This window comes from Eriocheir sinensis, chromosome 50, assembly GCF_024679095.1.
Source record: "Eriocheir sinensis breed Jianghai 21 chromosome 50, ASM2467909v1, whole genome shotgun sequence".
Lineage (NCBI taxonomy): Eukaryota > Metazoa > Arthropoda > Malacostraca > Decapoda > Varunidae > Eriocheir > Eriocheir sinensis.
This window is the reverse complement of record NC_066558.1, coordinates 2906187-2921603: the sequence shown is the minus strand read 5'-3', so window position 1 is coordinate 2921603 and position 15417 is coordinate 2906187. Positions and strand designations below refer to the sequence as shown.

The 15417-nt window shown below is 41.2% G+C and overlaps 1 protein-coding gene across 1 annotated transcript; it reads right to left on the bottom strand.

The window, feature by feature from the left end:
• Window positions 1–3596: 3596 nt before the first annotated feature.
• Window positions 3597–14063, bottom strand: LOC126982245 (dnaJ homolog subfamily C member 1-like). Its single transcript, XM_050834197.1, is given in 10 exon segments — window positions 3597–4195; window positions 4955–5950; window positions 6270–6527; window positions 7543–7659; window positions 8249–8374; window positions 9049–9214; window positions 9833–9945; window positions 10971–11189; window positions 11815–11916; window positions 13821–14063. Coding segments are annotated over 9 exon segments (1512 nt in total). The 5' UTR covers window positions 13968–14063; the 3' UTR covers window positions 3597–4195; window positions 4955–5686.
• Between the last annotated feature and the right edge of the window lie 1354 nt (window positions 14064–15417).

Sequence of the window (15417 nt, the reverse complement as noted above, 5' to 3'; positions counted from 1 at the left end):
GTACAGAGGAAGGGTCACACTACCACCAGGGTCATAAAACTACCCCTGGAAATGCCTACAACTCCCACGAAAGCCTTGTCAAATATGTTTCTTTAGGCTCATGGTACAGAGGAAGGGTCAAACTACCACCAGGGTCATGAAACTACCCCTGGAAATGCCTACAACTCCCACGAAAGCCTTGTCAAATACGTGTTTCTTTAGGCTCATGGTACAGAGGAAGGGTCAAACTACCACCAGGGTCATAAAACTACCCCTGGAAATGCCTACAACTCCCACGAAAGCCTTGTCAAATATGTGTTTCTTTAGGCTCATGGTACAGAGGAAGGGTCAAACTACCACCAGGGTCATAAAACTACCCCTGGAAATGCCTACAACTCCTACGAAAGCCTTGTCAAATGTGTTTCTTTAGGCTCATGGTACAGAGGAAGGGTCAAACTACCACCAGGGTCATGAAACTACCCCTGGAAATGCCTACAACTCCCATGAAAGCCTTGTCAAATATGTTTCTTTAGGCTCAGGGTACAGAGGAAGAATCAAACTACCACCAGGGTCATGAAACTACCCCTGGAAATGCCTACAACTCCCACGAAAGCCTTGTCAAATACGTGTTTCTTAGGCTCATGGTACAGAGGAAGGGTCAAACTACCACCAGGGTCATAAAACTACCCCTGGAAATGCCTACAACTCCTACGAAAGCCTTGTCAAATATGTAGAGTAACTGGATGTTTGAAAATATGACCCAAATTTTGATTCTACGCATAACATTCAAATTTATAGTGAGTTGAAAGGGTTTGACTATGGGTGAGTTCGAGGTAATCTTCAGTGGTTCGAGACAGGATTCGTTTGAGGTTTACGACGTTGGGTGAACCAGAAGGAGCTCAGTAGCGACGAGGGAAGAGGAGGAGGAGGACGTGTTATCTCCAGCTCACCACCACCACCAGCTTCTTTGTTCTCCTCCTCCTCCTCCCTTCTCCATCCATTCTTTCTCTTCCTCCTTCCTCTTCCTTTTCCTCCTCCAAACCCACCTCCATTTCAGCACCACCACCGAGATCACCACCAACACCATCATCTTGTTCTTCCTTCTCCTCCCTTCTCTTCCTTCATCATCATCCCTTTTCCTCTTCTTTCTCCCTTCTCTTTCTTTATTCTCCCTGTTCTTCCCTCCCTTTCTTTTTTTCTCCATTATTTCTTTTCCCTCCTCTTTCTTCCTTCTCCCTCCTCCTCCTCTCCCCCATCACGGTCTCTCTACGAGTCTACGTGTTCAACTGTCTTAGGTAAGTGTTAATATGGCTTTTCAATGCTACTGTGTTACTTCTAAGCTCAAATTAATGTCTACAAGTTCATGTTCTCAGTGGTGAAAGAGCGAAGTATCTGTTTGACTCTTGCGTTAGAAAGTTGGACAGGCGCTGGATAGTTGATGGGGCTTCGCGGTTTTGCTCTCATGGTCGAAGTAGCGAATTAATCTCTTTACTCATTTTCTTTCTTTTCTCTTATTTCTTGTTTACTTGCAACAATAAACTATCAATCAATCTATTTTTTTTCTCATTCTCCTCATTAACTCCATCATTCTTTATTCATTTTTTCTCTTCCTCATCTTTCCCTCCTCTCATTCTCTTCTTTGATTTTCTCATTGTTTCCTGGGTTAGATTTCCGGGCGGAGTTGAAAAATTTGGGCGGCTTTTCCGATACCCTACGCCCGTGTCCTCCCAGCAGTGAATGGGTACCAGGTATTAATAGGGGTTGTGTCCCGTCTCCTGGGGTCTGTTCCCTTCTCCTATAATTCCTTCCCCTTCTGTCTGTCTCCGGCGTATGACCACATATGTTGCGCCGACTAAACGAAACTTTGCAACTTTTCTCATAGTTTCTTTATTCTTTGCCTCTCCTCTTCTTACTTTTTATTCTCTCCATTTAATTCCTGCCTCGCTCTTACCTGAACTCTCGGATAATTAATGTGTGGTTAATTTAATATATGGTTATGTAGTAGTTTAAATTACATCCCCATTTTCATTCTTGCCTTGATTTTATTTCCCTATACGATCATTTATTAAGGTTTGAAGGTTAGTAGAAGACATAGTACATAACCATAGCAAAGTAGCTGCGCGTGGCCTCAGTGCTCATCCCCGTCACATTTTGTCCGAGTCTGTAGTGGGACGTGACGATGTATTAACTAGCATTGAGGAGACGAGGCGTGGTAAAGTTTGGGGTATACACTATAGCTGCGCGTGGCCTCAGTGCTCATCCACGTCACATTTTGTCCTTGAGCCTGTGGTGGGACGTGAGGTTGTATTAACTAGCATTGAGGAGACGAGGCGTGTTGGGCAAGAGGTAAAGTTTGGGGTATACACTATAGCTGCGCGTGGCCTCAGTGCTCATCCCCGTCACATCAGCCTCCTTTATTTTATTTTTTCTCATTTAGCTTTTAGCCTTTCGTTTTCCCTCAGTCAGTCAGTCAGGCACCACTAACCCATGCAGCCAGTCACACATTCCACTAATCAAACTAAATAGCTGATTCAAATACCTCAGATAGATTGATTTAATGTATTTTTATTCATTATTGATATTTGGTGTGTAACTCAAAGGCCATGTATGGATGATAAAGTAATAATTAAAGGAAAATAATAAAAAAATGAAGATAGTGAAAACAATAATAAACAAATAAAAAAAATAACCACAAATTTACTTCCAATATTGCAAAAAAATTTATGGAGTCTGGCAAACTAAACCCTTATTGTTTAAATGGAATATTAATTAAAAGCATTCTTGCAGAGGGTGTGAAAAGAACTGCTAGGCCTATCCTGCTTGATGGAACACACTACTGAAGAAGGCAACTGCAGAAGAAGTGAGAGGGTGAACAGCTGAGGAGGGGAGCGGGTGAAGAAGGGGAGACTGGCTGAAGAAGGGATAAAATTGGAAAGTTTCGTTTAGTCGGCGTAACATGTCATATGCTGAAGAAGGGAAAAAGATGGAAAGTTTTGTTTAGTCGGCGTAACATGTCGTCATATGCTGAAGAAGGGGAGACTGGCTGAAGAAGGGATAAAATTGGAAAGTTTTGTTTAGTCGGCGCAACATGTCATATGCTGAAGAAGGGGAGACTGGCGAAGAGGGTAACTGCTTAAGACAGGAAGGACTGCTCACCTCCTCTGCTGCCTCACACATCCTCATTCACAGTAAGTATGCTGTACATTGGTCTTTGTTCTTAAAAACTGACGAGGATAAACTTTTGCTTCATATTCGTGGGCTTAAAGTATTGTGCCTGATTTCAAGGGTACTAATTTCCATATTATTCATGGCTTAAAGTCTTGCAACGCTTGATATTCTATGTCTACCGAGCCAATAACACTTCAAAAACCCTCCCTAGAAAAAAATATCAGGCATTAAAAGAAACAATTTGAACATCCCTTAAAAATTTATTGGAAGTGTTAAGCGTCTTTTCAATGTAAATGTTACCTATAGAAGCTCAAATCAATGTCTTCAAGTTCATACTCCCAGTGGTGAAAGAGCAAAGTATGTATTGACTCTTGCATCAGGAAGTTGGACATCTTAAGACACAACGCACTTCTTGGAGTTCCTGACACATTTTCTTCTCTTCCAAACAGCTCCTGAAGGCACACTGGCAGCTGGGCATCCAAACAATAAGCGTCTCATCAGTGTGGTGGAGAGAGACGGCCGATGAAGAGAGACTGGTGGGAGATAAACATGGAAATCTCACCCACTGTCTCTCCCCCCCTCAAGTGTGTGTTTCCTCTGGGTGTTGTCTCTCGGTCTGGTGATGGAGAGAGAAGAGACCTGCGTTGAGGGCAGGCTGGTCGGACACACTGGCTCTCTCTCCGACTAACCTCCCTCCACGCAGACGTCTCAGGTCTCTCTCTCTTAATCTGCAGATGAAGAGATAGAAGAGACACTTGGGGTGAAGCGAGACCAGTGGGACACAATTGGGTATCTTTCCCACTAATCTCTCTTTACCCAGGCATCTCTTATCTCCATCCAGCATCATCTCTCCACTTGATGTCTTTCTTCCATCCGTGATCTCTCCACCCAGCATCATCTCTCCACTTGATGTCTTTCTTCCATCCGTGATCTCTCCACCCAGAAGTTTCTCTCCACTGGGCGTCTTTCCTCCATCCGTCATCCAGCCACCCAGAAGTCTCTCTCCACCTGGCATCTTGTTTGACCATTGGGATGACAGCAGACCACACTTGGAAAAGGGAACCAAACCCCAATTTCTATTAGGTGGTGTTTTGTGTCTGTGAAAGGTTGCACAATAAACTGTTTGACACCGATACTCTCTTGGTTTGATTAAGGGAACAAGCTTCTAGTCTATCTACGGAGACTCTTTTAGGTATCTTCAACTCCATACAGTTTTTGTGATCTCTTTCGGGCAGCCTCTTGGTACAAATTTCTTTAAAGCTTGGTTACAATTCTTAGCTTTCTCAATATAAAAGTTAATTAGTGGTTTATTTAGACAGTTAAGAGCCCCAAAACAGACCTGCATAACTTACTAATGAACTGTTATGGAGAAAACTTAGAAGAAAACCTGCAAGAAATATGAAACGAGTCCAGAAATAAATAAACTATAGTAATTAATTATTATGTTGAGAATGTGAAGAATTGGACAAAACCAGCAAGAAATTAGTATTGTGGCATAACATAAATCAGAATAAACCATAGTAATTAATTATTTTCTTGAGAATGTGAAGAATTAGACAAAAACTGAAAGAAATTTGTATTGAAAGACCTAAAATGAATCAAAATAAACTGAACTAATTAACCGTTACATTGTTGAATCGTCGCAAAATATAAAATGAATCAAACTTATACTATCAAGGTCTGTCTCATCTATATGTCTCACCAACAGGAGTAAACAATAACAGTAACATTTGTGAGAGAGAACAACAGTAATAAGACAGTAACATTCATAACAAAAGACTAATAGCTAAAAGAGAACGGCACTTACTATAGAAGGAGAGAACAGCTTATGGTGAAGATTTGACTGGATGACTGAGTGCCCGGGAGACTGGATGACTGGACTGGTTGAGTGACTGGTTGACTTGCTTTGGTGGTCGTGTCCAATCTCGTAACCTGTTTTCAATATACGCACACACACACGCACACTACTACTACTACTACTACTACTATCAATTTTAAACTAGTATACAAAAAATACTACAAAAATAGATCATTCACACACATACACACACACACACACACACGCAAAGAGCCCATGTGTACGTATTCGAGGCCCTTTACGCGCACACATACACTCGCATGCACATGAACGGCTTAGGATACGCACACAGGAATTAAACTTTCTCACAATTTTTATTACCAAAGTACAAAGAATTGGGATTAGTCTGTGTGTGTGTGTGTGTGTGTGTGTGTGTGTATTCTATGGGCATTTAACTTAATTTCTACAGCACAGAACGAAGAGAGCGAGAGATTCACCTTTTTACTTTTTACAATATCAATAAAAAAGGAAAAAAAGAAAAAAAGTACTTATATTAATTTGAGAGGAAGACTACCCATGTGCGTGTGTGTGCGTATGTGTGTGTGTGTGCGTGTGAATCAGAATCGCGGAAGAAGAGGAAGAAAAAAAATCATCCATACTTATAATTACCTTGACAAACATACGAACACACCGTCACCAATCTTACTAAAGAGAGGAACACCGTCTGACTCTTCCCACCGATCACTCCTCGTCCTCCTCCTCCTCTTCCTCTTCCTCCTCCGACAGATCTCTTCTTCTTCTTCTCCTCTGCTTCCTCCTTGTGACTTTGGTGGTTGGGGTGGAGGTGGAGGAGGTGGTGGAGACGTTAGCATTCGTTTCCTCCTCCTCTTCCGTTTTCTCTTCCTCCTCCTCCTCTTCCTCGTCTCCGTCCTTCCTCCCGGCCTCCTCCATCTTCTTCCTCTTAATCTTCTCCGCTAGGAACTTGAACCGCATCATGCAATCCTCCTGTGAAAGAAGTGGATTGTATGAATGTGGAAAAATAAATAAAGAAAGAATAAATAAAAAATAAGAAGAATGTGGGTTTTCGTAAAGGTTATCAATGGCTGAAGTTTTATATTTGTAGCGTTTTGAAGAATTGCTTGCATCGGAAAACTGTATATCTACTTATCTATAGTTTTCTTCCTCTTCTTCCTCCTCCTCCTTTGATATCAGAACACTTTCTCTCATGTTCTCCTTCTCTTTCCTCCTTATATTAGAACACTTGACATTTCCTTTCTCCTCATCCTCCCTTTTCCTCCTCTTTCTTCCCCCTCCTCCTCCTCACCTTCTCCTTCTCCGGCACTGCCCTCGCGATCTTGTCCCATCTCTGGTCAGTGCCTTTGGGGAAGAGCTTGAGTGCCTTCTCCAGGGCCTTCTGCTGTACGGGGCTCCACATCTCATCGCTGCCTGCCGAGAGGTCACACTTTGCCTCGCCCTTCGTTTTGACCTTGACCTAGGGAGAGAGGAGGTCGTTGAGGGTGGGAATTGGTGTAGAGAGAAGCGGAGGGGCAATAGGATGATGGGTGGAGTAAGGGAGGAAAAGCTGTTGGAGAGAAAGTGGAGGGAGAGAAAAAGGGGGTTGAGTGTGATTTGGAGGGGAAAGAAAGGAGGGAAAAAATGCTGGAGGGAAAGAAGATGCTGGGTATAATTTGGAGGGAAAAAAATGCTGGAGGAAAAGTGGAGGAAAAAAAGGATGCTGGATATAATTTGGAGGGGAAAGAAAGAAGGGAAAAAAAAGATGATAGTTATAATATGGAAATTACAGGAGGTTGTCATTAAATTAAACACACAAATAAAAAAAAAAAACCAATAAGAATAAAAGTAAAAATAAATAAGGAAATAAAAAACAAGGACAAGTAACCATAATAGATAAAAATTAGACATGAAAATGCAAGAAAAATGTGGATAAAACAAAAAAAAGGGATAAAAATACAAACAAAATGAAGTGAATGAAAAATGTAAATATGAAAATGAAAGAAAAATGTGGATAAAACAAAAAAAGGGATAAAAATAGGAACAAAATGAAGTGAATGAAAAATGTAAATGTGAAAATGAAAGAAAAATGTGGATAAAACAAAAAAAGGGATAAAAATAGGAACAAAATGAAGTGAATGAAAAATGTAAATATGAAAATGTAAGAAAAATGTGGATAAAACCAAAAAATAATAAAAATAGGAACAAAATGAAGTGAATGAAAAATGTAAATATGAAAATGTAAGAAAAATGTGGATAAAACAAAAATAGGGATAAAAATAGGAACAAAATGAAGTGAATGAAAAATGTAAATATGAAAATGAAAGAAAAATGTGGATAAAACAAAAATAGGGATAAAAATAGGAACAAAATGAAGTGAATGAAAAATGTAAATATGAAAATGTAAGAAAAATGTGGATAAAAAAATAAAAAAATAAAAAATAAATAAATAAATAAATAAATAAATAAAAACGAACAAAATAAAGTGAGTGAAAAATGTGAAAAAAACAAAAATTAATGAAAAACACAAATAAAACAAGTGAACATAAACAACATCACATTAAAACAAAACATCTTCCACACACAATCATCATCATCATCATCACTTACTTCGCCATGAGTCTCGCCAGCTCACAGAAGTCATCATCCGTCCACAGCCCTCCGGAGACCACGGGTGCAGCGGGGGCGGAAGGCCTCACCCGCTGTTGCAGATGGGGAAGGTGGGTAAGTGGGTGAGAGGGGGAGGAGGAGGGATTGACTGACTGGGTGATTGTATGACGGACTGAACTGGTATGTAGTAAATGAATGTATCAAATGATTAACTGAGTGATGTATGTAGTGACTTAATGACTGGTAAACTAATTAACTGACTGAAAAGATGACTTACTGACTAACTGACTGACTGAAAAAATGACTGACTAACTGACTGACTGAAAAAATGACTGACTAACTGACTGACTGAAAAAATGACTTACTGACTAACTGCCTGACTGAAAAAATGACTTACTGACTGATTGATTGACTGACTAACTTAAGAACTGAATGGCTGTTTGATTTTCTGATGGACTGACTGAGTGATTTACATACTGGCTGACTACCTTAAGAACTGATTGACTGACTGACTGATTAGCTAACTTAATGACTGACTGACTGAATGGCTGTTTGATTTTCTGATGGAGTGACTGAGTGATTTACAGACTGGCTGACTACCTTAAGAACTGATTGACTGACTGACTGACTGGCTAAATTAATGACTGACTGACTGAAAGATTGACTGACTGGCTGTCCTACCTGTGTGTTTGGCTCTGGGGCATCCATGCTGTCCAACAAGCAAGCATCGCCAGAGAAGTCCGGTAGAACGTTGACCCTCTTCCGTCCCTCCTTCCGACTCGCCTTCTTCTCCTTCCTCCGCTCCTCCTGTAGAGAGTGAGAAAAAGGTGAATGTAGGAAAGAAAGAAGGAAAACACAATAACAGGGTGAGTAAAGTATTAAAGCAACAAATATGATAAAGGAGAGAAAGAAGAAGGAATGGAAAAAGGAAATGAAAGAAAAACAAGTGGAGATAGAGAAGATAGAAGAGAAGGAAAAGATGAGAACGGCAAGGTGAAGAAAGTGGATGAGACAAAAATGATGAAATGAGAGACAGAGACAGGAAGATAGATAGATAGATATTTATTTTCTTCTATTTCTTTCTTTTTGTCTTTCTTTTGTTACAAGTTATTTTTTGTTTTTGTTTATTTTTTCTGTTGGTTGATAATTTTTTCCTCCTTCTTCCTCTTTAATTACTCTTTTCTTTTTTTATTCTTCTTTATATTTTCTTGGATTTACTTTTTTTCTTTCTTTCTCCTTCCTTCCTCCTCCTCCTCTTCTTCTCCTTTCTCTATCTTATCAACTTCCTCCTCCTCCTCTTCTTTTAACTAATCTCATATCCTCCTCCTCCTCTTCCTCCTTTATCACTTCTTCCTTCCTCCTCCTCCTACTCTTCTTCTTCCTCTCCTTTCTCTATCTTATCAACCTTCTCCTCCTCCTCCTCCTCCTCTTTCCATACAACTAACTTCACCTCCTCCTCCTCCTCTTCCTCCTTCACTCACCTCCTCCATCTTTCTCTTCTCCTCCTCCTCCTCCTGCTCCTTCTCCAGCTTCTTCCTCTTCTTCTCCTCCTCATAGAAGTCCAGGGCTGCCCTCACCAACCCCGGTCCGCCAGTCACCAGGAAGATCACCAAACGAACCAGTTGGATGGGCAGAATGTTCCACCAGCTGTAGGGAGATAGATGGATAGACTGAACTCTCTCTCTTTTGGCCGCTCTTAACTTTTGTCTATTATGGGAGTGTTGAGTAGCGGACTTTTTTTATGTACTCTTTTTGTTGTCCTTGAGCTGTCTTTGTTATATATAAAAAAAGATATGGATGTTTTAATAAGTTATCATCATCTTTGACAGCTAGCAAAGTCGTAGCTGTAAGAAGAGATAGACAGATAGATAGGTAGATAGATAATGTTTAATCGGGATAGTCGTAGCCGTAGGAATAGAGATAGACAGATAGATAGGTAGATAGATACATGTTTAATAGGTATAGTCGTAGCTGTAGGAAGAGAGATAGACAGATAGATAGGTAGATAGATACATGTTTAATAGGTTATGAGCTTTGGCCATTCCTATAGGTGTCGATTATTGTACTTTGGCAACCTCCTGTCTATGAGCGAGTCTGATTTCGTGGAATAAATGATAGTCTACGCATAGGAAACGGTTTTTAGTATCAGTAATATGCAGCGGAAATTATGAATACTGTCAATTATAGTTCATTTTGAGTTCCAATTTACTGTGCCATGACTGCATTGTTTTCTGTCTTGTATTAGTATGACCATAAGAACCGCACCTTGGTTTGGGTATTCCTCCGAGCACCTCCTCCATCAACATCAGGTTCTCCAAGTCCTCCTGCTTCATCCTCTTCCGGTCCTTGATCTTGTACTTCTTCACCAACGCCTCCTCCTGTGAAAGTAAATAAATAAAGAGATAATGAAAGTAAGGAAAGCTATTGGGGTGAGGATCGAGGGGAAGAGGGTGTCTGTTGGTGGTATGGGGTAAAGTTAGGTTAGGTTAGTGAAGGTGGAAATGTTGTAGAAAGGAGATGTGACTGAAGGGGGAAAGAAAAGGAGGAGGAGGAGGAGGAGGAGGCAAGGTCGTGTGAAGAGAAAGAAGAGGAGGAATAAGAGGAAGTGAGGTGGAGGAGGAGGAGAAAGCAAGGTCATGTGAAGAGAGAGAGGAGGGAGAAGAAGAGGAAGAGGAGGAAGCTGATAAAATAGAGAGAGCAAAGCAGAATTGTAAGAAAGTAAAAATCAAGCATTAACGAAATAAAAAAATAGAAAAACAGAAATAAATACACACACATAAATAAGACCAAAATTTATGCAGGTGTGATTTTAATTAACTATAAGAAGAGAATATGCAGATGTGGAAATGATTTATAGGGAAGGGATGCAGGTGAGCTATATATCAAGGTGTGATTTTAATTAACTAAAAAAACAGGGGATACAGGTGTGGAAATAACTTATAGGAGAGATAACGCAGGTGTGATAGTCTTAATTTAGTGAAGGGGAGGATACAGGTGTGGGTGTGATAAACTGGAGGGGTGATTTATACCTTTCTATATGACACCCTGTTACTCCTTCCCCTCCTCCTCCTCCTCCTTGTCTTCCTCTCCCATCATTCTTAATATGTTTGTTACTTATGGATTTAGAGTAACAAATTAAATAATAAAACACACACACACACACACACACACACACACGAGGACACGGTAAAAAATTGAGAAAAGGAAGATGCTTGAGAGACCTAAAAAAATATAACTTCCCACAGAGAAACATAAGAGGTTTGGAACAGACTAAGTGAGGATGTAGTATCGGCGAAGTGTGTGCACAACTTTAAGGAAAAACTGGACAAATACAGATACGGAGACGGGACCAAACGAGCGTAAGAGCAGGCCTGTAAAATTACAACTAGGTAAATACACTCACCGCACACCGCCGTTTCTCAAAGTACGAGCCCCAGGCCATCAGATACTGCGAGAAGGAGATGACCACTGTAAGAATAATCGTAATCTCGAGTAGCGACATCTTGCGGGCGCGTCGGTAGTAGTAGATGGGTGAGCGCCAATCCGGCAGGCCCTCGACCAGCACCCTCTCGTACTGCGCGCGCCTCCCCTCGTCTCGGAGAACGTCGTATATGGCGACGAGCTATGGGATGAGGAGGGGTAGAAGGGGTGAATGGAGGTTTAGTGGTATGGGGTTAGGTTAGGTTAGGTTAAGTTGGTTTAGGATAAGTTAGGCTAGATTGTTAGGTTAAGTTAGGTTAGGGTGTTAGGTTAAGTTAGGTTAAGTTAGGTTAGGATGTTAGGTTAAGTTAGGTTAGGGTGTTGGGATAAGTTAGGTTAGGGTGTTGGGATAAGTTGGGTTAGGCTGTTAGGTTAGGTTAGATTAGGACAAGTTAGGTCTGGTTAGGTTAAGTCAGCTTAGGTTGGGATAAGTTAGGTTTAGTTAAGATAGGTTAAGTTAGGTAGATTGTTAATGTAAATAGTGTTAGGAAATGTAGTAGAATTGAATTACAGTAAAGGAGAATTGATGGGAAATGTACTAGAACTGAATGAAAGTAAAAAAAAAATAAATAAATAAAGAGTAAAGGGGAAATTAAGTAGATGGAAAATAAAGTAGATAGGAATAAAGTGGATGAGAAATGAAGTGTTGAAATAATGGAAAGAAGATGAAGAAGAAAAAGAAGAAAAACAATAAGAAGAAAAAATGATGAAGGTAGCAATTTAAAACACAACAAACAACACCATCAACAACAACAACACACACACACCTGTCGGAATTTGACCTCGGCATCATCCGCGTCATTTTTATCGGGGTGAAGCTGGAGGGACAGACGACGATAGGCCTTCTTGATCTCCTGAAGTGTGGCATCCTGTGGGGAGAAGACGAGGGGTAGGAATAAGTAGGGAGGAGACGATGGGGAGGGAGAGAAGGGGGAAAGTTAGTGGGACAGAGATGATGATGGGAAGGATAGGTGGGGAGGGGAGAAGAGACGGTGGAGAGGGAGAGAAGAAGGGGGAAGTTAGTGGGAAGGAGATAATGATGGGAAAGATAGGTGGGGAGGATAAAAGGAGAGATGACAAAGGGGAGTATAAGTGCAAAGAAAAGATGATGGGAAGTTATCGATAAGTTGGGAGAACAGACGATGAAGGGGGAATAAGTGGGAGAAGGGATAAGGGAAGGGTATATAAGTGGGGAGGAAAGATGATGAAGGGGTGACGGAGAGGAGGAGGAAAAAGACAATAATGGAAGGGGGAGATGTTGGAAGAGGGCTAAAGGGGGGATAAGTGAGGAGGAAAATGAAGAAGGGTAAGTTGGGAGAAGAGATAAAGGGGAGGAGATGAAGAGGATAAATGTGGGAGATAATAAATGTTTGAAGATGAGGAGGATGGGGAAGAAAACACACACACAAGAAGAGCAAATAAATAGATAAATCAAACACACACAAATGCATAGAATAGGTAAATAAACTAATATCTACCTATACATAAACACACAAACTTTGAATTAAATACGTAAATAAAAAAATAAAAGAAAGAAAATATGTGTCAACCCTAGTGAATCAATCAATCAATGGGGCCATATGCCGGGGGGCGCGTTGCCTCGCCCACCCTATGACGCTAAGCCCGGGGGTCCCTCCAGGTAAATCTCCATGCAGGCCCCGGCCTTCCCAGCCCATGTATCTCCCAGCAGGATCTATCGTCTTGCTCAAGCCACGAACTCCGTGGGCGTCCCCTTGGCCTCCGCTACTCTGGATTGTCACAGAGACAGAGACAGAGACAACCTGATGAGCAGGGTCAGCTTCAGCTTCAGGGTAACGTGCCACGTGCCCGTATAGCCGGAGTTGGCATTAACAGCTAAGGTAATATATGTCAATTCAGTCTCACTGAATAGTCGCCGGTTTGACACAAAGTCATTCCAGTGATATCCCAGGACTCTGTGAAGACACTTATTACCAAAGGCATCAAGCTGCCTCTCCAAGTCAAGCCAAGCAGCTGGTGGATGGCAGACAAAAATACTTCATCTCCTTTACTCAACAGAGCAGCCACAGCTGTAACCTTCCTTTGTATCTCATCATGGGATTTATGACCTCACTAATCTTTGTGCCGTGTGTGTGAATGAGTTCACCTTTCCCTCACACACTCCAGGCTTGGCTACAAGTACTGTACTTGTACCTAACTACACAATATCTTGTACTGGTACTTGTACTTGGAATCAAAAGTTGTACTTGTACTCAAACTCCAAATACTTGACAATTTTACAAGTACATTGAAGCACAAGGCTAGGGTGTGGCCTGGCCCCGAGCCCTGGGGCGGCACGGTGGGCTGGCCCTGGGGTCATGTCAGGTCACCAGGCCAGGGAAGGCTTGGCAGTTTGACATTTGTCAAAAAACAAAAAAAATCTGAAGGCTACATCAGAAAAAGGAACTTGTGCTTGAGTTCGAGTACGACACACGAGTACTCGATCCGGTGGTCGCGGCCAGCTGTGCCTCACCACCACGGCCTGGCCACGTGCTGGACTCGTGGTCGCCACCAGGCATCCCCCGACGTGAACAATATTGTCTCCCTTTTCTTATTTGCCTTTGAGCTGTTTCCTCTAATGAAAAAAAAAAAAAAAAAAAAAAAAAAAAAGGTGCTCTTTATCGTGGAGCCATGGGCAGGGCGGCTGTGCCCGTGCCCGGGGGCGGCACGGCGACCGTTCCTGGCCTGGTGCATTAAACCACGCCCGCGGGGCACACACACGCCCGCGGGGCACACACACGCCCACAAGACCCACCTGAGCGATGCCCATCACTTCGTAGAAATTCTGGTTGATCTCCTCGACCAGGTCAAACATCTCCAGCTCCGCCGAGTCCCAGGCCAGCGAGGGCGAGGCGGCCACCACCAACACCGCCATTAAATAAGTCACAGGCGCCATGGCCATACACGAGCTGATAAAAGGCGGAAAAATCTGTCCGTCTGTTCAGGCCATCACATCCTCCTCCTCCTCTTCTTCTTCCTCTTGTGTCCGCCTCGCCGCCCCGTCAGCTGATGGCATGTATCGTACGCAGCAGTCATATTCTCGTACTTTGCTCCTGTCACATAGTATTTTCCTGTTTAAATGCACTATAAATGAGCTATAAAGATAAATATGCTGGCAAAGGCGTATGTATGGTAATAGGTCTAGTGTCAGGAAGGAAGGGAGGAAGGGGACGTTATCGTATACAGAACTGATATTGCCGTACTTTTCCCTTCTCATATAGTATTTTCAGGTTTAAATACACTATAAATGAGCTATGAAGATAAATATGCTGTAAAGGGGTATATATTTTTACAGGTTTAGTGTATGAGTGCCAGGAAGGAGGGGAGGAAGGGCACTTTATCGTATACAGATCTAATATTGTTGTACTTTCCTCTTTATTTCTCAATGTTTAACTCTCTTTTATATTCTTTTCCCTTTGAATTTACTAATAAAGGAGTATGTGTAATGTTAATATAATAATGTCCGTAAAAGCGTATGTATGGCTATCTAACTGGCATAATTAACACGTAACATTATTTTATTTTGCTTCTGTATTTCTCTAACTTTACTTTATATAGCAGAACATTTTCCAAGTTTAAATATGCAAATAAATAAATATGTATACTAATAATGATGTGTAATGGTGTCAGGGAGGAAAGGAATATTCTTTTTCATTCTCGATCTCGTATACATTCTCTTAATTTCTAGCTCTATAACATTCTACCCGTTTAAACATACTAAAAACAAACTAACAAAAGAGTATATATAAAAATAATAAGTAATAACAACCTCTAATACAAGATAAACAGCACTGGTTGACCCATACACAAAACTATTACAAATTTAGCTCAATCACAAAGTCTCGGGGTATCTTAAGCCATATTTAACATTAAGACTAATCAGGAGAAGGTTATATTAGTAAGATTTCCATTAGATTCCCACGAGTAATCTAATATATGATAATTAATGTGTTACAGTCGAAGGCATAGCTACGGGGTGACGCGCAAAACTCTACGGTCCTAGCCAGCCACTTTTAACTTACTCCGTCCCCCACAAATTAAAATCTTTCTGATATTTTTATTATCATTATTATTACTATTATTACCGATCATTAGCCTCACATAAGAGTATAAATAACCATAATATACACATAGATACATAATACATACCCTAGTTTCGCTTCCAAGGTTAATTTTCTTATATATTTCTCGGCTTTCGTAGAGGTTGTTGTGGGTAGTATTTCCATGGGTAGTTATTTTTTTTTTTTACAGCAAAGAAAACGCCTCAAGGGCAAGAAAAAAGAAAACAATGATGAAGAAAATCCCGGTTTAACTTATCTGTATAGGGTGAAATGGGTTTAGTTAGTGGTGGT